This window comes from Octopus sinensis, linkage group LG4 (assembly GCF_006345805.1).
Source record: "Octopus sinensis linkage group LG4, ASM634580v1, whole genome shotgun sequence".
Classification (NCBI taxonomy): Eukaryota; Metazoa; Mollusca; class Cephalopoda; order Octopoda; family Octopodidae; genus Octopus; species Octopus sinensis.
The window spans coordinates 112,521,523-112,549,134 of NC_043000.1; the positions used below are offsets into that span (position 1 = coordinate 112,521,523).

Consider the following 27,612-nt stretch of genomic DNA (forward strand, 5'->3'; position numbering starts at 1 on the left):
TTTTGTTTTAAAAACTTAGCTATGTCAGCTCTTGTTGCATTTTTAATAATAAATTATATGACATTAACTAGCATGGTTTATTATGGTTAAGGTTTGTAGTAAAACTTCACCCTTGTTTTACTGATTCAAAATGAAATAGTCTTATTACAGGAACCCCTGATGGTTGTGTTAATGGTGTTACACAACCGACCAAAAAGTGAATGGTTCGTCATTGCTCATTGTTATTTAATTGTATGTGGCCGACTCCAGTTCACTGAACCATAATTAAACACCATGAACAGGAGTAACTCACTGTAAACAATAGAAACACTGTGATATTAAGCAAGTGTATTAGCCTCTAGTTAACCCTTTACCTGTCTAAAGCATTTAAAAAGAACATAATAATGAGCTTATTGTGTACAGTGCTCAGGTGCACTACAACTCATCAGGTGCATTACACCCCATCAGAACAAAGAAGTCCAAAGTGTATGAACAGTACACAGATTAATGTAAAGGAAGTGAACAGTGAATGAGTCATTTAAAAAAAAAATGGTGGTGCGATTGGGGTGTCCGATGTACTGTTGGCAAATTTTAGGGAGCATGGAAGTTTTGAAGGATGTAGTGTCCTGACAGCTCACAACTGATGTGGGTAGTTTATTCCATGCTTCAGCAATTCAGAGTTTGAGAAAAATGTTTCTGAAAGTCATTGGTGCTGTGTTGTTTTTCCATTTTGTAAGCATGTCCATGAGTGTTAAACGTATGGAGTTCAAAAAGGTACCCTGTCCTAAGCAGCCATGCTGGTTTTCAAACTTTTTAGTTATTGGAAGTTAATTTGGTTTAGTTGGTGAGTAATGTATTTTGATACTGTATTAGTTGGTAGGTTATCTATATATTTATATGTATTGTGACCTTAGATTATCAGCCAAGTGTCCTGTGCATCATATATAAACGCCAGCCCTTGTTTCATACCTTCTGAATAATATAAAGCTTTGCTTTCACTAGTCCCAAGTTATTCTGGTCATTGGAATCAGAATTAGGAATGTGTATCATATATGATGCTTGAATGCCAGGGAGATATGCCCTGTGTATCCCATGTTATACACAGGATAGGGAAAGGGTTGATGTGACTCTTGGTTGTTGAGTAAAACTTAGAGAAGATAAATGGTAGACACTCCAAGATGTCTTTGGCCTCAGATCTGAGTGTTCTGTTCTCTTTGTTCTCTTGCTAACCATTGGATCCTGTCCTTGGTTGTGGGCTGCTTGCTGTGGCTGAAGTGTTAGGGTCCATCCCTTATGAAATACATAACTCCTTGACATTATTACTTCCTTGCTCATGTAATTAAAACTGTTCTAAATAATTTAGCTAATTCAACTCTTTAAACGTTCAACAAACTAGATCACTCTATCATTAATGCTCTTTGAAAATAGAAAAATGAAAAAATCTTTTGTTTTCAGGATGATACCATTGAAAAGGCCTCTACTGACACCTTAGTTCTCTAATCTTACTAGACGGAGTAATGACTGTCTTCTGATTTTATTTGTATTTTTATTTTCCTTTTTGAAGCTAAATCTGGGCCACTGCTCTCTACAAGCTGGCCTGCAGGACCATCCCAATTGGAGGTTATCAAAATGGGTTTACAACATGGCATTTGCTGCTGCAAAGGTATATTGGATATTAGCCAGTGGTGTTCAGACTGAAACTTTGGTAGCATAGCATCAAAAGTTTTGTAGATGAACTTAGCAAATCTAAGCCAGTCGAATAGAAATTAAACAGACGTATGAGTACCCCTTTTTAGTTTTAAATTAATTCAGTCAATTGTTTCTTCCCTCATCTTATTTTATTGGAGTTTGGAAAATGAGAAAAAAAAGTTAGTGTGATGTGGGAAGTGATGAGTTGTGATGTTTCTGGTGCAGTCCTTCATCTAAGAAATGCCTGCTTCCTTATTGATTCCAAGATTTGACCAGAAGCAACAGGACTCATCTCTTATCACGGCATTAAACTTACCTTATTTTACAAATTTTATTAAATGTTACTTTTTTTGTTTTTTCTTTTACCAACACTAACCGTCATTAATTTCCTCCAAATCTAATTTACTTTACCCCTTATTGAACTAGCTATAAAAATTTATTATTATTTTGTTTTATTGTTGTTATGTTATTAATTTGTTTTTTCCAACTGTTTCTTGCTATATTCGTCAGCAGGGGTTGTTGTCTTGGGGTTTGGTGAGAACAAATTTCAAGAACGTTCCTTAGGATTCTTACAGAGTACAGGATTGCACATTTTGCAGGGTGACTGTGTCGGCCTCAGCCCCAGTCTCTTTCAGTCTTTGAGGTTGCAGTTTGGATGTTGTGCCAAGTGCACCACTTTGCCACCAGAATAATTGCTGTTTTAGTCTTTCACAATCTCTTCATCTCTCTGGCTAAATCCTGATATTTCTCACTTCTTTTTTTCTTGAGTGTCCATTGTTGCTGTTATTTTAAAGGTGATGGATTGGCACTAATGTTGGCACTTTGAGCCAAATGCCAGCCAGTTTTTCTTTTGGCTCTTGGCATTCTGGTTTTAAATCTCACCATAGTCCACTTTGTCTTTCATCCTTTTGAGATCGATGAAATAAAGTAGTAGTCAACTTGCCCACTCCGCTCAAAATTGCTGGCATTGTGCCAGAATTAAAAAGAATTATTGCCTCCACCTTAACGAGGGCGGAGACATTGTTTTTCAGTCGTGCTTATTTGTTTGTCTGTGGACAAGATATCTCAAGAACATCTGGATAGATTCGATGAAACTTTCGGGGATGTTTGGCCTTGTGACTGACACAAACTGATTAAATTTTGGGGTTGATCTGGTGCCGGACAAGGATTCTGGATTATTTTTCCTGTTTTTTTACTTAATTTTTGAGAGTGGTCAGGTTAATTTTTAGTATTCTCATTTGTGAAAGCAGTTGAGTTTATTTCAGATATTCTTATTTTAAAAATCATCTCTGGCTAATCGTTGAGAGGATGTTGATGTTGCCTTGGTGAAGGTTTGCGCTCTCTGAGTGCTCTTATTATTATTGTTGTTGTTGTTAAGAAGGTGAGCTGGTAGAATCGTTAGCACATTAGGCAAAATGCTTAGTGGCATTTTGTCTGCTGCTATGTTCTGAGTTCAGATTCCGCTGAGGTCAACTTTACCTTTCGTCCTTTCGGGGTCGATAACTTAAGTACCAGTTATGCACTGGGGTTGATGTAATTGACTTATTTCTTCCCTAGAATTGCTGCCCTTGTGCCAAAATTTTAAACCATTATTATTGTTATTATTATTATTGTTGTTGTTGTTAAGGTGATGAGCTGGTAGACTCGTTAGTGTACTGGACAACAGGCTGCTGAGCATTTTGTCTGTCTTTACATTTCTGAGTTCAAATATTGTTGAGGTCTGCTTTGTTTTTGTGGACCTATGCTGAGGTCTGCTTTGTCTTCCATCCCTTTGGGTCAATAAATTGTGTGCTGCTCAAGCACTTAGCAAAGGCAGAGGTATTGTTTTCAGTTGTTTGTTTGTCCATGGACAAAATATCTCAAGAACCGCTGGATGGGTTCAGATGAAACTTTCAGGTTTGTTTGGCCTTGTGATTGGCATGAACTGATTAGATTTGGGGATTGATCCGGTACTGGACAAGGATTCTTGATTATTTTTCCTGTTTTTTACTTAATTTTAGAGAGCCATCTGGTTTATTTTTAATATTCTCGTTTGTGAGAGCAGTCGAGTTTATTTCAGATATTCTTATTTTAAAAATCATCTTTGGCTGATCATTGAGAGGACGTTGGTGTTGCCTTGGCAGAGGTTTGTGCTCTCTGAGTGCTCTTGTTTGTTTTGAAATAGTTGCACTGACCTAAGTCTTTGAACGTTGAGTAGTGTATCAGTTGGTAGTGGTTCATTGGCAGACACTTCTGGGAAGATTCTCTGGTGGTTAGTTGAGGGAACTGAATGTAAGGGGTAGTCGCCATCCCATCTTGTTAACTTAATTATATTAGGTCAGTTTCACTTTGAGAAAAACTGGGATGCTGTGCTGTTAGGATTTCAATTTTCAGTTGATAAATTTACCCTCTCCCCTCGTCTCCATCCCCACTCCCTTTGAGCTTGGTTTTCCATCTTCAGGATTGTTAATAAAAATATAAAATGTTGCCCTTCTTGTTTGTGCTCTTGTTTGTTTTCTATTTATTTTCTATGTTGCTGTTCCATTTGTTTTATGCTCTGTCAACAGTTGCCACGGAAACATAGGTTTTTTATCACAATTTATGAAAAATAATCCTAATTGGCTACAGGTTGCTAATGAGATAATCACCTGTTGTGAGGTGAGAGAAGGAAGTATCTGTAATACTCTCTCTCTCCCTCCCCTCTTTCTTTCCCACTATCTCTACTCCATCTCTTTGTCTCCCCCATTTCCCTCTCTCCTTCATCTCCCTCCCATCTCCCTCTGTCTCTCTTCCATCTCCTCCCCATCTCCCCTCCTTTCACCTCTTCCCTTCTCTTTCTCCCCCTCCCCCTTCTCTCTCTAGAATAAACAAAATTTCAGAAAATGACTCAGTTTTTGTGAAGTTTATTAAAACTATAAACCTTAATTCAATCTTGTCTTGGGAGGGTCATTATGCCAATAATAAACACAGGCACTGGTTCAGTATCACTTCTTTATTATCAGTTGTCAGTTGGTTAAACAATCAATCGGTTGTTTGTTAGTCAAAGTTCATTCATTGCCATTCACAACCTCTTCATTGACTTTCCCTCTCCCTTCAACGTCTGCCCTTTATTCAATAAATTATTGATTGGTTGTTGTCGAATGATCAGTATATAAACTTTTGTTATTTCACATTGATGAGGTGAAATCTATTTAAAATCATTGATTTCATATTTGTTTTAACTTTAGTTCTTCCCAAAATAATTCTTAAAAACAGTTTTTCTGTTTCAGTTCTCTAGCATAGCCCATTATGCTGCTTCTATCTGACTTCTTGCAGTGGTTATTGTCTGAAAAACAATGAAACTTGAGGAATTTCAGTGTTACATGCTCCTAGTATCTTGTCAGTATTGTGGTCTCCTATAAATTACAACTTACAAGCTTTATTTTTTTATAAATATAGCATTATTCATTATCATATTTTAGTTGAAATATCCTGCTTTTTTGTTCTGAATGAATTTGGAAATAATGTGAGAATTTAGTAAAATAGTCATTATTCAGCTGGTATTTGGAGCAAAAATTAACATGAATATTTGATGGAAATTATAGATCTCTTCCAAACAGGAAATCTCTATCAGAGAATTGTGGATGGTCTCAGGTGGATTGGAATTAATTTTTGTCTTGAGTTTCCAGTCTCAATTCTCTTTTAAATATCTTCAAAAATTCTTTCTTGCCATTAGTGAAACATTTTAAATCTTGATGACACAAGACTTGGTAATTATGTCTAACGAGTATTTGCACATCTCCTTCATCTGTGAGTAATTGCCGAGGTAAAGCCTAAGGTAAAATTGTTGTGTTAAACATCTGGTTGTTATGCTTTGGATATTCTTCTGTATTTGATTCTAAAAGAACCACAGATTTTTTCAAGATGATCAAATATTGCCTCTTTTGATGCTTAATGATTTAATTACCATTCTTAATATTAGATTAGTTAATCAGTCAGTTGATTCTCTTCTGCTTACTGTCTGTTATCACAGAAGTGGCTAATGAGCTTGACTAACTTTTATTTTGTTACCATACTTTTAACTGTAGTTGATATAATTTTGACTTAGCTCTGTTGATTATTTTATATATGTATGTACACACACACGCGCACAATGTGTGCATATACATATATATATATGGACACATTGTGTGTGTGTGTTTATATATATATATATGGACACATTGTGTGTGTGTGTGTGTGTGTATATATATATATGGACACATTGTGTGTGTGTATATATATATGAACACATTGTGTGTGCACATATGTATATGGACACAAGTGTGTGTGTATATTTATATGTATATTATATATATGTGTATATATTTATAAATATGTGTATATATATATATGTGTATATATATATATGTGTATATTATATATATATATGTGTATATATATATTATATATATGTGTATATATATAATATATGTGTATATATATATATATATATATATATATATATATATTTATGTATATATTTATATATATTTATGTATATATTTATATATATTTATGTATATATTTATGTATATATATATTTATGTATGTATATGTATATATTTATGTATATATATTTGTACATATTTGTGTATATATGTATATGTATATCTATATCTCTCTATATATATATATACACACACATACAGATATATACATATGTGTGTGTGTATCTATATGTGTTTATATGTGTATGTATGTATGTATGTATGTATGTACACACACATACACACACAAAATGTATCAAATATATTAATCCTGATAATCCCACTCCATTGTTAACCCTTCTAGTCTATATTACACCTGTGTTATGTTATTAACCAAACCTAGCCTGATAATCTGGACACCTCTGGTTAACAAACTCCTTCCATTGAATATTTACAATATATTTTGCACAGCCTCATTTTTCATTTGGTTTTGTCTCTTTTTATTTCTAAATAAAAAAAATTAATTAAAAAAAAAAGTTAGCTTTCCATTTCTGAGCAATGCAAAAACTTGTTAGTTTATCAACGGCTTTACATATATATATATATGTGTGTATATACATACATATATATTATATATATATATATATATATATATATATCTGCATATTGTCTGCACAGAAAATGGTTTTAGTTTTGGATACTAGTTGTGTTGGAACTTTGGTAAAGTAGCTCTTCTATATACATATATATACATATATATATATCTATATATTTATTTTTAACCCCTAAATTCTGGTTCGTAATTTAACTTTTGTTTTGCTTGAGCTGGTAAGTCTGTCCCCCGACCCTTAGCCACTGATATCAGCCTTGCTTTCTATGTGTTCATTGCTCACACTACGCTTCTATTCTGCTGCCTTTCTCTATTAGACCGACCCTTTAAGCTTTTTTTTTTTGTTACCTATTCTGCCTTTGCTAATTAATTTACCTGTTTAATTTTCTACACTTTTGTTACTTCCCTTATCTGCCCTCTTGTATAATGTGGATAAATTTGTTCCCTAATAATAATAATAATAATCTTCATGGTGTTGTCTACTTGTTTCTTTCTTTTCTCCATTTCATCTGTTGCTTAGGGATAAGCCTATCCAGCCCAGCACCAGCCAGAGGTACAGTTATCTCACTTCTTGAAACCTGTATATATATATACATATATTAAGTTTTTAGTGTCTTTTTTTTTTCCTATTTATGTTGCTTTGTGTCTGTTAGGGAATTAGAAATGGTGTAATGATCACACTCACATAAACATGCATGCATTCATTCATACACACACACACACACACACACACACACACACTGACGATGTATGTTATATCTAGCACTGCCTTATGTTTGCATGTGATAAAACCCATCAAGATACATAGTCCGCATTTTTTTAGTCTTTTAATTTTTACCCTCCACTGCTCCTTGTTCGACTGCCCCTGTTCCCCTTTTACCTACGTTTTGCCCAATATTACGACTCATTTTCCCCCCTCCTTACCCCAATGCTATCTTCTTTTAACCCCTGTTACTACCCCACTCAATGTTTATCTACCGTTGTCCTCCCACCTTTATCTACTGCTGCCCTCTTTTGAAAGAAGTCTCTAGTTTACGAAGATGGTTCTCAAGTGAATTGTTTATTTCTCCATCAATTGTCAGTCTTCTGTAGTTAATAGCTAATATGTCCCACAGTTCACAGTGAAGCTCTAATGGTTCGCTAAGAGTCTATGATTATTTTAGTTGTAGTTTTCTGTTCTATGTTTACAAATATTTAGTTTTTGTTAGTCTAAAATAAGTGGTTTATTAATTAATTCTGTTTGCAAGACTGGATTAATGAATGCCTTTTGTGTAAAAGGCATCTCTGTTTAGTGCTCTGGAGTTGTAAGCAGTCTGTTTCATGTCATTTCATCAGGTTCTGTGTTATGTTGCCCTATTGGAGAGAACAACTTCAAGCTATCACACGATGTAGAGGTTTGAGTGGGGGAATCTTTCAGGGATGGTTTATGGAGTTTGGAGGTGTTTTTTCAGTGAAAATTTAGGGGGTCGAGGTGTCATTTTGCAGGGGTCATTTAATCATTTTCTTATCATGTCTCCTGACAACACTACTTTTGTTTTGATTAATTTTTAAAATGATGAAGAATTAAATTTTTAAAATATTTTTTCTTTATTAATCTGGTGCCTGGAAACAAAATTAACACAAAATTTTGGTTGGAGATTTTAATTTAGATTACTTTAAAACTGTCTCAAATGGGTGGGTATCAAAAGAATTGTCAGTCTGTGAAGAATTAAGGGGTTGGTGTGTCTTTCAGCTATGATTTAAGGGGTTGGTGATCATTTCAGTCATAATTTAAGCAATTGGTAAAAGTCTTTCAAATTTGATGGTCGCTAGGTTTTGGTGAAAATAGCACAAAAATGTGATAAAATTTTGCCCCCCTCCACACCTGCACATTTTTGGAACTTAAACTAGATCAACTACCTCCCAATACGCACACAGGCAGTGAATGAATGGTAGTAACTGAGAGGCAGCACACACACACACACACACACACACACACACACACACACACGGAAGGTGATGCTGTTACGTAGGTGAAGTTAGGGGAGATAACCACCACACTCTCAAAGTGACACAGGTGAGCAAGACCGACTAATTAAGACAACCCTTAAGACTGACTAATTAATACTGTGTAGCACAAGTTTATGGAGGAAAACTGTTTAATTAACAAGTCTTTTTTTTATATTTGGCAGTTTAAATGTTGTTGCTTCTTTTTATTTATTTATTTATTGTTTTAGTCTTTGACAATATGGACACAGACTTGTCCATATTCCTCAGAGTAATAAATATAAAAAAATATTTTATTTGATTTAATTTGATTATAATTTTATTTTTATAATTTTAATTTTTATTGCCTGATTGCTGTGTTTTTTTTTCTCGTGTGTGTATATATGTATGTGTGTTTATTTAAAAAAAAAAAACTTTGCTTTATTTTGTTTTATTGTGAAGTGAATGTGAACTAAAATCCAGGTTCCCAGATATGTTTAGACTAAGTGGCTGTTTTGCTGCCAGCATTAGTGTGTCATTCTATCTATCTTCCTACAGCACGCATCCCTCACTATTCTCGGTCCGGACTCCGGAAAGCAGGTTTGTACATAACCAAAGAGACAAATTCTATATATATACGTATATATGTATGCACACATATATATGTATTTATATACTGAAAACAACTGCCGCTGGATTCTGTTCTCTTTCCCAACCAAAGCTCAGGCTCACCCTCCCCTCCTCCCCTTTCATTTACCCTCTTTTTTGTCCCGCCATCTTTCTCTCTCTCATTATCAAAACTTAACTCATTGTTTAAATATATTCACTGTTGCACACCGTTTCAATGCTTGCAAACGAAGAAGATATCACAAAAACAATTAAAAAAATTTACAAAGTTGAATGGTTCTTGGGAAGTGATTGCTTTTCTCAAATTATTTTGGTTATAATCAAAAATAATATGTAATGATATTGTCGTTTGTCATTGTCGTTAGCATGGGTTGGCTGTGTGTGCAATTTCTTAAATTTGCATGAGTTGTTGTAGCCAATGGCTCACATTAGGCTGCTTTGCAGGATGCTAACCATTCCCCGCAGCCAATTTTTTTCTTTCTTTGTAAGCCATAAGCTGCTAGGATTAGGTTTCAGTCGAGTTGGTCATGGATGTAACAGAGACTATTGCTGCTGCTGTTGTTGCTGTTGTTGCAGCTCCTTGGAAAGATATTATTCTCTGATAATATTCCAATCTATGAAGCCGTGTTCCATTGGTGCAAGGAGTGGTTATGTGGTATGAAGTTTGCTTCCCAGCCACATGGTTCTGGGTTCAGTCTCACTTCATGGTGCTTTAAGTGTCTTCTGCTACAGTCTTGGGTTCACCAGCCTTGTGGGTGGATTTGGTAGATGGAAACTGTAAGAAGCCTGTCTCATACACGTGTGTGTGTGTGTGTGTGTGTCTGTTCCCCACTGCTGCTTGACAACCAGTGTTGGTGTGTCCTCAGGATATGAAATTATTTTATTCTATTTTAATAACTTGAAATGTTATTGCTCGGTTAAACTATAACAACAGGACCAAACAGTAATTTAATAATAATATTTATTTCTAGAGATTATTTAATATTACTAAGAATTAATTTCTCATCATTTCTAAAATAAACAATTTACTATCCCCGTAACTTAGCAGCTCAGCAGGTGGGATTGATAGAATAAGTACCAGATTGAAAACCAAATAAAAAAAAAATCTAAGTCCTGGCATTGATACATTCAACTAAAAGAAAATTCTTCAGGGCAGTGCCCCAGCATGGCCACAGTTTAGTGACTGAAACAAATACGTAAAATCTGAAAATGGCCTGTGAATATATTAACTGTGAGTTAAGTTCTTTGAAATAGTCCGATTCCTTTAGTAGAGAAGTTACCTCAAGTAGCTGCTTCTGCTTTCAAGACGGAGGGGAGAAAAAAAAAATCAGAAAATTCCAAAGCAATAATACTGCCTCACCAATAACCTTTTTTTGATTCTTGTTTCTGCCTTTTACCGCTCTTCTTACATTCTAGAAAGTTCCCCTTTTTGCTACACAAACAAGGCTAACCAACATTTCACATTGGTTCAACATTTCACCTGGGGTTATATTTTTGTAATAATTTTCTTAGTTTGCATGAAAATAGGCAGCTTTTTTTTTTATGTATAATTATTGTTATTGCTATTTTAAATTGATATCTGATTAAAAATAATTAACTAAATCATTGTTTTAATTTACTAATTAAATGTAAAACGTTTGTTCTGGTTTATGAAACTGGAAGGTATGTGCTCAGGATATGAAATTATTTTATTCTATTTTAATAGATTGTAATATTATTGCTGGGTTAAACTAATAACAACTGGACCAAACAGTAATTTAATAATAATATTTATTTCTAGAGATTATTTAATATTACTAAGAATTAATTTCTCATAATTTCTAAAATAAACTATTTACCATTATATGCTGAATATATTGTGAACTTTACAGTTCTATATTTAAGAGGTGAGGAATTATATACAATATTTACGTTTACATTTGATGGACATTTGTCTTCATCTTGTCTGTTGTTAACACAATGTTTCAGCTGATATACCCTCCAGCCTGGTTAAGAGCGTGGGCTACTAACCCCAAGATTCCGAGTTCAATTCCAGGCAGTGGACCCGAATAATAATAATAATAATAATAATAATAATAATATCAAAAAATACCTTAGGAACGAGAGCCCAAGTTCGAAATTTCCCGATGAAGGCTGGAGGGTATATCAGCTGAAACAGTGTGTTAGCAACAAACATGATGAGGATAAATATCTGTCAAATGTAAATAATGTATATTGTGAACTCGTGTGACCTAGTGGTTAGGTTCTTGGACTTACAATTCTAAGGCCATGGGTTTGATTCCTGGGTCAGGTAATTGGGTCCTTGAGCAAGGTACTTCATTTCACATAGCTTCAGTTAGTACCAGCTGAATGCTATTGCAGCCCTTTCTGTTTCCTACTGGTGTCATATCGTTAGCATTCTGCTGAATCGGGAGGATGTCTGTCTGTCTTGCAAATTACTAAAGACACCTAAAACAGTTCACAAGATGCTGAGCGTTACAATGGAGATGACAAATGACTGAGACGTATGGCACATGGCTGTACTCAGGAAGACCTGCCCACCACAACAGAATCATGGTAAAGCTTGTCTATGAGGAGCCCTGTCCCGTCAGCCTTCTTCCCTCCTCCCCCATTTCATTCCCTAGCACATTCCTTTTTATGTGATGGTGCCACATAAAAAGCCCTGGTGCTGGTGGCACGTAAAAAGCACCCAGTACACTCTGTACTGGGTGCTTTTTAAGTGGTTAGCAGTAGGAAGAGTAGCCAGCTGTAGAAACCAAGCCTAGTTGGAATAAATGTCATTCTTTCTTCTACATCATAAAATAAGCAATCTATAGTAACTTGGAGTTCAGATACATGTGTGTATATATATATAATTGATTTTTAAATTAGAAATAATAGCAAGTAAACATTGTGTTTGGATCAATGAAAGCTACTGGAAAGCTTTATCTGCTTTTTACATTATTAAAAATAAATTATTTTACATCTTTCGAAGTGACTGAATTCTTAAGGTGTAATCTATATAATCTTGAAAACCCTTTAATCCTTGTCTGTGCTAAGCTTAATATACAGCACCTTAGTTGCTTTTCTAGTAACAGTAGAAAAGTCTACATCCAATCTCAGGTATTTCCACTGTAGATATACAGCTTATCCTTCCTCTCCTACCTTCCTGTTGGCACAATTCTTTAATGTACCAAAGTTTCCATTTGCAGACTGTGATTTTATAACTGGACTGGTATTTTCTTAAGTGTTCCTCTCACTATCAACTTGGCGGTTATCTATGGTGCTTCCATTCTCTGTTGTTGCTATAAACCCAGCACTTCAGGTTTCAGCTCTGTATTCCTTGACTCTTTCCCTTGACCCCTGTCAGTGGAATGACTGACCTTCCAGACCCTCACACACCACTGCACAGGTTTCTAATGGCAACTGTGGGCTACGGTCTTTCTGTTGGTTTTCTCTCTTCTTCTAAGATAATCTGAAATTGTATTTGGTGGAGACGCTATCACCTGAAACCACTTGTACCAGTAATTCAAAAGGTACAACCTTGTTGTACACTCTGTTGTACTGATTCTGATTGGGAACTAAGCTAAGGGTACACATGACTATGGAATACTCAGCCGCTTACGTGCTAATTGGATGAACAATTAATTTGATTAAACAACTAAATCGTCAGTGAATTACCATTGATCAACAGTTGTTTATTATTATTATTATTATTATTATTATTATTATTATGCCAAAGGCAGTGAGCTGGCAGAATTGTCAGCACGCTTGATGAAATGCTTAGCAGTATTTCACTCGTCACTACGTTCTGAATTCAAATTCCACTGAGGTCGACTTTGTCTTTCATCTTTGCAGAGTTGATAAATTAAGTACCAGTTGCATACTGGGAAGCGGGGGGGGGGGGGGCATCTAATTGACTGGCCCCTCCCCCAAATTTCAGGCCTTGTACCTCCAGTAGAAAGGATTATTATTATGTTGGCCAGTTAAGGCAGTGAGCAGACAGAATCCATAGCATGTTGGACAAGATGCTCAGCAGCACGTCTTCTGGCTTTATATTCTAAGTTCAAATTCTGCCAAGATGGACTTTACCTTTCATCCTCTTTGGGTTGATTAAATAAATCCCACTGAAGCACTGGGATTGGTGTAATTGAGTGGCCCAGCTCCCACCAAAATCCCAGGCCTTGTAGAACGGTCTATTATCTCTGCCAGTTGTGATGCTAATACAGATGGATGGACAACAACGGTGCCACCAACACTGACTGTAGACTTAATTCACTTCTTAACTGGCAGTTTGTGGAACCAGTTCAATAGAGAGAGCTTTGTGATTATAATTGATTTAAGTTTTCCCAAAGATGTATTCGTTGTTTCATAGAGGGTGATACCCCAACTTAATGACTGGTATCAGTAAAATAATTAAACTGGAATTTACTAATTTTTAGTCTAACAACTATATAAATATAAACTGAATAGCTTTGTATTAACAATCCCTTCATTATGAATTGTTAATTGTTTATTCTGTTTGTATAAGTAAAGACAAAAAAATGTATTTAAGGCCTTTTGGTCAGGGTGTTGCCCTCATGATTGTAAGGTCAAGGTTTACTTGAGTAAAACACTTTATTTAACGTTACTTCAGTCTACTCAACTGTAATGGACTGGTGTCACGTTGAGGGTCAATGTTGTGGTTTTGGTCATTTATAACTATGGAAACTAGCTGACCAATGCTATGAGTCTTAGGACTCTAGACAATAATGTAGACGGCTTATATACATTAACACATTAATCACTGCAGCCTGTTACTGGACCTTACTGGTGACACCACATATTTCCAGTGAAAATGTTCAATTACAAGGAAATGGGATTTTTTTTTTTTTGTATTTTTACGATATTTCATAATTAAACTTTGGTATTTAGCATTCATGTTAGTTTAAATATCCTGGAATGCATGTCAAAGATACAGAATGAAAATATTTTCTCAAATTCTGACCATCTGAACGTGGCCGATGCCAGCGCCGCCTTGACTGGCTTCTGTGGTGGCACGTGACCTGCTGTGCTTGAGGAGACCTATTGAGTCAAGTGCATCAACATCAAAATAAATATCAAATGGAAATTGTAGTTGTGATCCCTGTGCCAGTGGCATGTAAAAAGCACCATCCGGACGTGGCCGTTACCAGCCTCACCTGGCACCTGTGCTGGTGGCATGTAAAAAGCACCCACTACACTCACTGAGTGATTGATGTTAGGAAGGGCATCCAGCTGTAGAAACACAGCCAGATCAGACTGGAGCCTGGTGCAGCCTCCTGGCTTCCCAGATCCCAGTCGAACCGTCCAACCCATGCTAGCACGGAAAACGGATGTTAAATGATGATGATGTACCACTGGCGGTGCATACGAAGGTTGTGGGAAGTTTGCAGTGAACTCCCATTGGAGACGTGTGGTGGTTAATGTGTTAAAGTAGTCATGTCTTAAAGTTTCTCAGGATAATTTTCAAAGATTACTTGAAATTTAATTGCGTCTGCATGCCTAATTGCCAAAGCATTGGTCTTGCTTGTTTTTAATGTGGGAATTTGTATAGTTCTAAAAATACTGAATCTTACTGTCACCACTTGAAGCCTATGAATATGAAAGATGTCTCTTTATTGCTGTTATTTATATCTTAATTGTTTTATAAATTCTCTGTAAACCGTATTAAACATTAAAATTATTTTATAAACCTTGGAACTTTATATTTTTGTAGCCAGTTGTCGTTATTTGAAATGTTTAATTTTATTCTTCTTAATGTACTTTGGAAATTAGTGCAATAGTTAAAATCACACTGATTCTAATTAAATAAATTAATTTACATAAATGTATATATTGAATTTCCAATAAAAATGTTATTTTTAAAACTAACCAATCTTCGGTATAATTTATTTTTCTTTTCTTCTTTTCTTTGTAGTGTCAATGAACTTACTGGCAAATCAAGGCAACTCGGGGCGCACTAACTTTGGCAGAAGACCCCCATCTCCAGGTATACTACTACTTCAGAATTAATCTAATTAGCTCCTATCATTTCTCACCTGCTTCTTGCGTTGGATAAACTTTATCTTAATAGTTCATGTGAACTGATTTTTTTTCTTTTTCTTTTTTAAATTTGAAATTCTTTACTTGAATGGAATTAGCATTTAGTCCAGACCGGTTGAAACCAGTCCAGTCCAGTCCAGTCCAGTTCAGCTCAGTTCAGAGCTGAATTTGATTAGTAAAATTGTGCTGAAATTAATACTGGACGAGTCATTAAATTCTTTCTCGTTATAAACAAGGTTTCTCTAGTTTTGTCTTCCTTCTACAACTTTATATAATAATGATAATAACAACATTGAACTTAATGTTTACAGTGCGCTCAGGTGCACCACAACCCATCAGAACAAAGTAGCCAAAAGTGCATGGACAGTAAATGAATTGCTAACAAAAAAAAAAAAATAAAGGTTGGGGGACATCAGGTGTACTGTTGGCGAATTTCAGGAAGTTTTGAAGGACATAGCATCCCAACAGCCAACAACTGATGTGGGTAGTTTATTCCATGCTTCAGCAATTCTGAGTGTGAAAATGAAAAAAATGTTTCTGAAAGTCATGGGTATTGACTGTAAATTCCCAAATGGTCTGTCACTTGAAAATTGTAGTCGTGATTTATTTTTATTTTTAAAATTAATTTGGATTGAAGAATCATGGTTTAGTTCTACAGATCATTTGCACCAACACTGAAATGGTAAATTAACAAACGCTTGGATGTTAGAATCAACCTTGACAGCAGGGAGAGTAGGGGTTATATATTGTTATGAAGTATATAAAAATAAATTACAGATATTAAACATTTATCAATTATATATAATGTGTAAGTAAAGAAATTAAACCTCACTCATCCAATAAATTTAAGAACTTGGTTAGTCTTTTTTCAAAACGTTTTAAGTTTATATTTTAAACTTTAGTGAGTTTCAGATAGAATAAAATTTTGTCTAAATTCAAAAATTGTCCATTCTGTCACCTACTTGTTACTGGATAATATTAAATAAATTATTTTTCTCCCTCTTCCCGTGTCACCTAATGAAACAATAATCATTTGCATGAAGTAAACCTTCCAAATATCGTTGTAAGTCTTGAGACAAACTAACTCCCTGACCCAGGCTGTCGTTAAAGTGACCTAGCCTGAAGATGGAGTTCTAGGAGGGGCTGTTTTGATTGTTCTTCCTCTTCCTCTAGTGATGATGAGCCTATTCACACAACAAAATCACTCTGGTCGTTACGGAACTGGCAGACGGCCACCATCCCCAGGTAAATATTCTTTGTTCATCCGACTGCATGTGGCAGTTTTACTGCTTCCGACGTACAAACATCTCTGTAGATACTAGTTGGGGACTGACTCTTGGCATGATAGAAACGGTGATGGTGGGTGTAGTGACAAAGCTATAGTTGCTGTAGATGGTGGTGGTGGTGCTGATGGGATCTAGACACTTTACATCACTTTTAGTTTTGTAGTATTCTTTTTATACACTTTTCACCACATTTTTAGTCTTTACTTTGAAAGAATTGTTGATTGGGAGCTCTGATGTTTGTGTTAATGTGATTCTGTAATTGATCAGAGTTGACCATTTATCAGGAATCCCTTCTTCCATTCTGTATATGGTTATATAGTTCTATGAATTGTCTTGAATTTCATATTGCAGTTTGATAACATTAACTGCTGACACCTCTAGTGTTTATTCACAGCAGTGTCTGTCTGTACGTCTTGTTCTACAACTCACTTAACCCAGTCAAGACGTTTGACTTAGGGTTGATGCTTGACTTTTGGTTGACATTGAAAGTATTTCAGATTTAAGAAGAATGTTTTTACTGTAAAATCTTGAGTAAAAATCAGTATTGAGAATACATTACAAATGCCATGTTTACGTTGACAATGGAGTCGTTGAGAAATAATTACAGTTCCTGTTGTCTGGGGAGAGTCATTTTCTTTTTGTGCCTTATAATTTAACACACTCACCGGTAAAGTTTCTACTTTTTTCTTATTTTTATTGTCCTAAAATTTTCGTTGTGTCTTGCAACCTTTTCAATAGTCTTGACTCTCTTATAAGGCACAAAAAGAAAATGACTCTCCCCAGACACAACAGAATATGCTTCAACACACGAACTCATATAAAGAATCTTGCAAACCAAATCCAAAAACGAAATTACAATTCCATTTAGGGAAGAAGTTGGTGCACTGGCAGAATCGTTAGCATGTTGGAAAAAATGTATTGTTGCATCTCTTGCAGCTCTTTATGTTCCGAGTTCAAATCCTACTAGGATTTAAAAAATAAAATGCCAGTCAGGTGCAGGGGGTCATGCATTCGACTTGTCCCCGCCCCTCTCTTCCCTCTGAAATGCTTACTTTAGAGGAGATTGTTGTGATCTTGATCACTCGTATGTCATAGAAACTGTGTGACCAGTTTTAGGAGTCCTAGAACCCAAGAGAAATGAAAACCCGAATGTGGGGATGGCAAGGGTGGTGGGTGTTGAGCGTGTGTTCAACATTAAGTCCTCTACATCAATCATTGACAACACTACATCAGCAACTAAAATGTTATTGGATTGCATGTTACATCTGTGCATGTTTCTAGCTAGGGGCCCCTTCTCTTCAAGTTTCACCATAACTCTGCACATGTTTACATAGGCCTGGGCATGTTTCTACAACCCTTAAAATATAGAGACTTCTCATAAGCAACAGTCTTAAAAACAATATTATCTTCTCCTCATTACTACTAATTAATGATGTACCTTTTAATCTGAATATAAGTATGGAATTTTCAGGACCAGTTATTGATTAAATCACAAATTAACTACAGCTTTATTTGAAAGGCTGTTCTGCTAGTTTAGTGATAATTTCAGAACTGGAGCTGATAATTGATCAAGTTGTTGTATTGCTAATGAGTAATTAGCTTGGCCTGTTGGTGTCTTCTCCACTTAGCATCTAAAGATAATTTCTGTCTTGGGTTAGTTTTATATACGAAGACAACAGGATGGTCACAGCTGGACTAGCTTTGTTCATATACCTGCCACTCTGATGCTAACAACAATTTTTGAAACCCATTAGGTCTTCAAATATTAAAAAAAATATATATTTTGAAGATTTTATGAGTTTCTAACAGTTAATGCTCTTCAAAACGCCCAAATAAATTGATAAGGTTTTAGGAAACCTTGCAAGATTCTTAATTTTTTGCTAAGAAAATCCCTCAAACTTAGTTATTTCACAAATTTTGAAGAGCAGATGCAAACCTAGTATCGAACGTTCATAGAATTTAGTATAAAAATTAAAGGTTTTTAAACATTCGCCCCAAATGCTGATGTGCTCTGGTAACTAGTTGTTGTAAGGGAGATAATCATGTCTAGACAAATCTTGGCAGGAATACAAGTTGGAATTTGAAATTTAAGAAAAAGGAAGAAGATATTTAATTTTTTTTTTGTTTTTGTTTTCTCATTACGAAGTTTATTGTATTTTTGTAAAGTTTTACCAAAATAGCTGCCTGGATTCCTTGAAATACTTAGAATTTAGAAACAGCTCTGGGATAACGGGGACTCATTATAGACTGTAGCTGAGCATTGAATATCGGTGAAGGTTTGGTGAAGAGGAAATTGAAATCTAAACACCTTTTTTCAGAGTATAGTTTTCGGTTTTCGTCTGTGTTTGTCTCTTATGCATTCAAATGAAAATTATTACTTCCTTTTTTTTTTCTTTTTTTAATTATATCTCACTTTAAATTGTGTCTCTACTTAAAATGCTCTCTTGTCCAGGTTAAAAATGTTAGGGACGCAAGAATTTAGTTGTTAAGGGTTCCAAAATTTCATTATGATTGTCTGTGTGACTACATATTTATAGATATCGGTGCTGCTCCCTCCGCCCTCTTTCCGCACACACACCACACACACACACCACACACATACCACACACACACACACACACACACACACTGTATATGCTGGCATATAAGAAGACCTTTTAACCTTCAGACAAAGCAAAGAACCTCTTTCACCAAAATAGGCTGCTGTCTGATACACATGCTATAAAATGTGACCCCAAGTTTTCCATAAGTTGTTACCTCAACTAATGGTTGATGGCTAGTTAAGTAATTTAATAATACATCTTATATATCTCCCCAGTTATCCTATATTCTGATATATACAGCACACACACACACACACACACACACACACACACACACACACACACACACACACACACACACACACAAAGAGCTACTTTATAGTTTCGTGTTTTAAGGTAAATTAAATTGGCAGGTATATATAGCATGCCAGGTATCTCCAAGAATGTTGTGTGTACCTGCTAATTTGATGTATCTCTAAAGCATGAAACTAGCTCACCTGTTATTAAATTAATATTTATCTCTCACTAGATAGAATACCTTTCTTTGTCGATCCTGCCTACATTGGATCTGTAAATTCTATATATTGCATGGTCATCTTCATTACTCTCCTCTCACCTGTTCTTCGTTATGTAATGAATGTCAGTTGATGATTGACTGCATGGTAACATTCCACTTCAGTAATCTCTCTGGTATCTCTCCCTCTTTCTCTCTCTGCCTCTCTCTCTCTCTCTCTCATCTGTTTGCAATGTTTACTTTTAACTAATGATGCAACTAAATTCCTTTAAATCGCATCAAAACAATGTATGAAAAGGAGAATGCAGTCCCAGGTAGACAGGGTTGGCCAAAAGTCACCTGACAGTAAATCAAAACCATTTAATTCCTAGATTAAAACAAAAAATTATTTTATAGACAAATGTTGAAAAAAATAAAATGGTGATTTTTAACTTGCAGCATTCAATTATCAAAGATTCATAATTAGAATGAATAAATAAAATTCAATATTAAGTATTTATGGGATTTTTGATTTACTGTCTGGTGACTTTTGGCCAACCCTATCTGAAAGGTCCAGATCAGTGGTTTTCAATCATTTTTCTTCCCATATGGTTCCCTTTTATTCCTATTTTACTCTGCTGGACCCCCACAACCATTGTTTTGATAAAATCATATTATATCATCAGAATGAAATATTAAGAATTTAATTTTTTTAAAATCTGTTAAAATGTTTTATGTAGAAGTGTAAGCCATTTTCAGATGAATTTTAACAACAAAATTCTATTATAGACCCTGGTTGAGAATCACTGGGCCAGATGGTCATATCTGGGATGTCTTTGTTTATAAGGTTGCTCATCAGGACTGACCTGAAGCCAACCTCATGCTCTTTAAGTTCATCTCTCATTGTAATGGATCATAATAGAATAACATCATTTCTTCTTCTGGATTGGGATAAGACTTTTGCATCTTCTGCTACCCTCAACCTAAAATCCGACAGCCATATCCATATGTTCATTCATGCCCTCAACCTAAAATTAAATAACCATGTCTTCTTGTATCATTTCCTTGAACCATCTCCTCCTCCTCCTCTATCATTCATGTTTTCTCTCTACAATTGAACCACAATATCTTTACTAGTCACCGTAGACTGTGCCATCTCGGTTCATGGTGGCCAGGAGAACCTCTGGCTGCAGTGTTCTAATGAAGCAATCTCTTGCATCTTTGTAGCCCATGGTTCCTTTTACTGGAATCTCTATCTTCTGTGACTGCTTACCTGTCTTGTAGCACTGGATCTTGTCTGGAAGTTGGTAAACTCCTGTACCTCCAGGATTTCTGATGTTGTTGTTTTAGCCTGTAAATCAGCACTGATTTGGCCGAGTTATTTCAAAGATAATTCAGGCATTGTGTATTTAGGACTACATTAATCTATGTGTTCTTTGGGGTTCTTTTTACACACTAGAGTATGATTTGTGGGTGGTGTAGCTGTTATTTCTAGCAGGTTGATTGACAATTTAGAGGCTCCTACATTTGCTCATACATAGTCATATTAGATGTGGTTTAGTTTTTGTAGTTAAGAGGTGATGAGAGAGACAAATCTCTAGGATATGCCAGTAGTCTCTAACTAATAACTTCCCATCCCACTACTTAGTTGTCATTTTGGCAGCCAGCAGAGTGGAACCACAAGAAAACTCAATAATTTCAGCTAGTCCTCAGAGCTGGGAATTTTTACTGCTTCTTATAAGAATTTCCTTTGAAAGTTTTGTGAGGAACTATCCTTTTTCTATTTCAGTATTATTATTATTGTTATTATTTAAAGGATTGAGATAACTCCTCCCAAAGATATAGAGTCAAAATTAAAAGAAGAGTGCCATTATCAACTGGAGGAGTTAACTCAATTATTTATATATTAACCAAAATGAAGTAGATTGACAAAATTATTTTTTGAACCAGTTGAAGACACATAAGATGTCAATATATCGCTCACTAGATGACAATGGTAATCTTCTTATATTTTTGATATTATTATTATCATCACAACATGCTTTTATACTCTCTCTTTCTCTGATATCCCCCACCTTCAATAGCAGAAAAAAATCTAATTTTTTTTCTTTCTTCAAGATGTCTTGTTCTGTTCTTTGACTCAAGGCACATTGCTATCATGTCTTGAAACTAAATTAAGAAATCTTAGCTGAGAGTTCTTGGTTCACAATGTTTATATGATGAGTACAGACTAGAAGTGTTTATGGGGTGAATGCAAGAACTGTCAGCGTTTATTTGGTAAGTATAGACGCTGGCAGTATATATATAATCAAAATAAGCAACAAGCATATCCAAGGTAGTGCAGTATAATCGTTTCATGCTACTTCATTTTATTAAACAATGTAAGTATTACATCAGTTTTAAAATGTAGAGCAATCTTCAGCCACATATAGAGTTTTTTAATTAAATAGACAATGTACATTTTTATACTTATTCCATTTGCCAACATTACAAAGAAGGTAGATATATAGATATTGTACTGCACTACCTTGGATTTCCTTGTTGCTTCTTTTGATTATAATCAGCCCATTTGATTTATATGGATAATACCATACAAAATTCTGGTGCCTTTAACTTAAGTACCATATTCATCTGAATCTAAATTTTGCTGAACTATATATATACACACACATATATATAGTGGTGAGGGTATATAATAATGAGTGTAGACTGGCAGTGTTCACATTGTGAGTAGAAAAGCTGGTTTGTGTGGTGAATGTGGACATCAGTATTCTTGGTCCACTGTTTACTATAAACATCAAAAGAGAGAATCTGCTGGACATCTCTGCTTCTCACTTTGCATCCGTTTTGCTTTTGGGGCACTCTGTGGTGCTGTTGGTTTGCCCTGCAAGTGCTGTGCTCTAATCTCGGCATCACAGTGCCACAGCTGAGTCATGACAGAGTTCCTTGCTACCAAATTCTAAAACTAATTTACCATGGCAGCAACCATACATATTATTTCACCTGATATTTTCTGCTGTCCAGTTGTTAATTAACTGTTTATTAGAGTGTCTTTGATTTATTTTTAATTGTTGTTGTTGTCTCAGTTTTGTCTGTCTGCTAATGTTGGCATTTTTGTTACCGTTTTTCAGACTTGTACCGATTTGGTAGGAAGAGTGGTAAGAGTACTGAGAGTAGCAGTGATGCAGGTTCAACTGCTGGTTCGGACTATACAGGTATTGTGTCGGTTCTGTCTGTGTGTGTATATATATGTGCATGTGTATATATGTGCGTATGTGTGTATATATATATGTGTGTGTGTGTGTGTGTGTGGCTTATTGGTTAGAGCATCAGGCTCACAATCACAAGGTAGTGAGTTCGATTCTTGGACTGGGCTGTGTGTTGTGTTCATGAGCAAGACACTTTATTTGTATGTGTGTGTGTGTGGCTCAGTGGTTAGAGCATTGGGCTCACTATCATGAGGTTGTGAGTTCAAATCCCAGACCGGGCTGTGTGTTGTGTTTTTGAGCAAGACACTTTATTTCACGTTGCTCCAGTTCACTCAGCTGTAGAAATGGGTTGTGACGTCATTGGTGCCAAGCTGTATTGGCTTCTTTGCCTTTCTCTTGGATAACATCAGTGGCATGAAGAGAGGAGGCAGGTATGCACGGGCAACTGGTCTTCCATAAACAACCTTGCCCGGACTTGTGCTTTGGAGAACGTTCTAGGTGCAATCCCATGGTCAGTCATGACTGAAGGGGTTCTTTACTCCTTTACTCCTTATGTGTGTGGTGTGTGTGTGCGTGTGTGTGTTTAGTACAGTGTGTCTCCTACAAAACTGGACCTCTTCTTTTCTTTCCGTTCAAATGCCCAAACGATGTTGTTGTTCTGCTTATCCACACGCGTGTGCCTCTTGACTCTTTTCCAGGTCCCAAACTCTTTGTGAAACCAAGCTCCAAGTCAAACCGTCACATTATAATCAACGCCATTAGTCATTGTTGTTTAGCAGGATGTGTGAACTTAGATCTGAAAAATAAAGTCTTAGAGGTGAGTCATACCATTTTTTTTTTGTTTTTTACTATTCCACCCTTGATTACGTCTTTGGTAAGCTAAGGGGAAGCTATAACTGTCCGACGAAGGCAGAAATATATCTAGGGTTGTCTCCCATACTTAGAGGCAAAAGGGAAAATATTAACTAGTACAGTATAATAATAATAATAATGAAATTATTGTATACAGTGCTCAGGTGCACCACAACTTGTCAGAAAGTGCATATAAAGTACATGCAGTAATGTAGAAATGTCTGGAAAGCGAACAATGTATGACACAGATACATGCTTGTGTGTGTATGGAGGGGAGAAAATCAAGTGTAGTGTTGGCGAATCTCAGGAAGCATGGAAGTTTTGAAGGATGCAGTGCTCCGACAACTAACAACTGATGCCGGCAGTTTGTTCCATGCTTCAGCAACTCTCAGCTTGAAAAAATGTTTCCTAAAGTCATGGGATCTGTGCTGTTTTCTTACTTTGTAAATATGTCCACAGGTGTTAGATGGGTGGAGTTTGAAAAGGTGCTCAGAGTTATTGTTTGTACGATGGTTGATAATTTTATGGGTGTCTGCCAAGTCAGCTGCCAGACGTCGGAGTTTCAATGTGTCCATGCCCAGGGAAGTAAGGCGTTCAGGATATGGCAAATGCCTGATGGAGGGTATTCTTTTGGTTGCACGTCGCTGAACAGCTTCCAGACGATTGATATCCTGGGCAAGATAGGGGTTCCAGACCGGTGATGCAAATTCCAGGTGAGGTCTTACCATAGCTATATAAAGCCGCAGATAGATAGCCGGAGAGCGGCTCACAAAGGATTTGGTGAGTGAGCCAAGACACCCTCAGCCTTCTTGACAATTTCCCAGTCTTTTCATTACTAAGGACTTCGTGTTTAAATGAGTTTTCCCACGGACCCACTTTTAATATGCTTATATATATTTATATATATATATATATAGCAACATTTAGATTCAGATGAATATGGTACTTAAGTTAAAGGCACCAGAATTTGGTATGTTGTTATCCATATAAATCAAATGGGGTGATTATAATCAAAATAAGCAACAAGTATATCCGAGGTAGAGTAGTACAATTGTTTCATGCTACTTCATTTTATTAAACACTGTAAGTATTACATCAGTTTTAAAATGTCAAGCAATCTTCAGCCACTTACAGAATTTTCCAATTAAACGGACAATGCACATTCTTACCCTTATTTCATTTTCCAACATTATAAAGAGGGTAGATGTACAGACAGAGAGGTTGATTTCATTCTTAAGAACATGATAGTAGTATGTTTACTCTCCATATATATATATATATATATAATTTCAAATTTAGTTCAAGGACCCTCCAACACTACCTTTGCGGACCACAGATTAGGAACCACCCCACAACATAGACTGGTAGTTAGTGACTTTAGGATCAGGACTAGGAGGACAACCAGAAGACAACAAATATGGAGAAGAAGGATCTGGAAGCTTAAAGATCCTGCAAATGGACAGAGATTTAGGGACATATTACTTGAAGCCTCTGACGAAGTAGAAGGGGATAGAGCATCACAGGGGGTAGAAGACAGCTGGACGTTTCTAAGGGACAACCTGCTGAGAGCCACTGACCAGATCTGTGGCTGGTGCAAAGTCCCCTCTCGACCTAGAATAACGTGGTGGTGGAACAATATTGTAGACAGGGCTATTAGAGAAAAGAGACAGGCTTGGAAGGTCTGGAAAAATGGGGGTAGCAGGGGATTGTATCAGACTGCCAAAAGAGAAGCTAGGAGACAGGTTTATTTAGCCAGAGGGGAAGCAGATAAGAAAAAATTTGCCAATGTTCTGCGCCGTGAGGACCAAAGACTGGAAGTGTTTCGTGTTGCAAGACAGTGTGTGAGAGAGAATCGTGATGTGGTAGGAGAGAACTGTGTTCGCATGGAAGATGGTTCACTTGCGCTAAATGAGGATGCAAAGAGAGAGGTTTGGAGATGCCACTATGAAAGGTTGCTGAATGAAGAAAATGAATGGGATAAAGAGAGTCTGCCGAATGTTGACCCAACAGAGGGACCAGCTATCCGAGTTGATAGTTCCGTGGTAGCTAAGGCAATTAGAAGCATGAAGACAGGGAAAGCCCCAGGCCCATCAGGAATCACTGCAGAGATGCTCAAAATGTCTGGTAGTGTCGGCTATAGCCTAGTCACCCGTATAGTTAATCAGGTGATACACAAAGGGGTCATATCCAATGACTGGTATAGCAGTATAATAGTCAACTGCTACAAAGGTAAAGGTGATGCCCTAGATACAAATAACTACAGAGGTATCAAGCTGTTGGACCAGGTGATGAAGGTTACGGAGAGGGTCATAGCCCAACTAATTAGAGAGAGAGTTAGTTTAGATGAGATGCAGTTTGGGTTTGTGCCAGGGAAAAGTACTACTGATGCTATATTCCTGGTAAGGCAGCTGCAGGAGAAATACCTAGCCAAAGATAAGCCCCTGTACCTGGCTTTTGTTGACATGGAGAAAGCCTTCGACAGGGTCCCCCGATCCCTTATCTGGTGGGCAATGAGGAAACTAGGGATAGATGAATGGTTAGTGAGAGCTGTGCGGGCCATGTACAGGGACGCCACTAGTAGGGTGAGGGTTGGAAATGTGTACAGTGAAGAATTCCGGGTAGAGGTAGGAGTCCACCAAGGCTCAGTACTCAGCCCCCTCCTATTTATCATAGTCCTCCAGGCAATAACGGAGGAATTCAAGACAGGATGCCCTTGGGAGCTCCTCTATGCTGATGACCTTGCTCTAATTGCTGAGTCGCTATCAGAACTGGAGGAGAAGTTTCAGGTGTGGAAACAAGGATTAGAATCGAAGGGCCTCAGAGTCAATCTAGCTAAAACCAAAGTCGTAATCAGTAGGAAGGTAGACAAATCACAAACACCTTCAGGTAGATGGCCCTGCTCGATCTGTAGAAAAGGTGTAGGTAGAAACTCTATAAGATGCACCAAGTGTAAGCTATGGACACATAAGAGATGCAGCAATGTCAAAGGAAGGCTAACTAGGAAGATGGTTTTTGTATGTGGCAGATGCTCAGGAACAATAAACACTGAAAATGCTCTGAGACCAACTTCCGTCACTTTCCAGGGAGAAAAACTAGAAATAGTTGATAGTTTCCGTTACCTAGGTGACCAAGTCAGCAGCGGGGGCGGGTGTGCTGAAAGTGTAACTGCTAGAGTAAGAATAGCTTGGGCAAAGTTCAGAGAGCTCTTACCTCTGCTGGTGACAAAAGGCCTCTCGCACAGAGTGAAAGGCAGACTGTATGATGCGTGTGTACGAACAGCCATGCTACATGGCAGTGAAACATGGGCCGTGACTGCTGAGGATATGCGTAAGCTCGCTAGAAATGAAGCCAGTATGCTCCGATGGATGTGTAATGCCGGTACTCACACTCGGCAGAGTGTAAGTACCTTGAGAGAAAAGCTGGACCTAAGAAGCATCAGTTGTGGTGTGCAAGAGAGACGTTTGCGCTGGTATGGTCATGTGGCGAGAATGGATGAAGATAGTTGTGTGAAAAAGTGCCACACCCTAGCGGTTGAGGGAACCTGTGGAAGAGGCAGACCCAGGAAAACCTGGGACGAGGTGGTGAAGCACGACCTTCGAACTTTAGGTCTCACTGAGGAAATGACTAGAGACCGAGACCTCTGGAAGTGTGTTGTGCGCGAGAAGACCCGGCAGGACAAGTGAGTCCACAACCCGTGGCCTTCTACATGGGATGGAGCCAGCCTACGTATGCATACCTTCCCTTCTTGGGACACAAAACTCTACTTGTGAAGACGTGTTGAGGCAAGTGAGGATCAGAATCGAAATCGATCAATGGAAATTGCGGATGTGCTACCAGTGCCGGTGGCATGTCGAAACTCTGCTTGTGAAGACCCATTGAGGCAAGGGAGG

At 36.8% G+C, this 27,612-nt stretch overlaps 1 protein-coding gene across 11 annotated transcripts in view; it reads left to right on the forward strand.

Moving 5' to 3' along the window:
* Positions 1 to 27,612, forward strand: part of LOC115211107 (calmodulin-regulated spectrin-associated protein 2) — a 179,297-nt gene that overhangs the window by 145,555 nt on the left and 6,130 nt on the right. For 2 of the 11 annotated variants that reach the window (XM_036502351.1, XM_036502361.1), the window contains exons 16-21: positions 1,544 to 1,642; positions 7,226 to 7,258; positions 15,215 to 15,286; positions 16,513 to 16,584; positions 22,793 to 22,876; positions 23,569 to 23,687. In XM_036502351.1, coding sequence (XP_036358244.1) covers positions 1,544 to 1,642; positions 7,226 to 7,258; positions 15,215 to 15,286; positions 16,513 to 16,584; positions 22,793 to 22,876; positions 23,569 to 23,687 — 479 coding nt within the window. Of the gene's footprint in view, positions 1 to 1,543; positions 1,643 to 7,225; positions 7,259 to 9,228; positions 9,271 to 15,214; positions 15,287 to 16,512; positions 16,585 to 22,792; positions 22,877 to 23,568; positions 23,688 to 27,612 lie in introns of all 11 variants that reach the window. The other 9 variants (XM_036502353.1, XM_036502352.1, XM_036502355.1 and 6 more) reach the window with 9 other exon arrangements.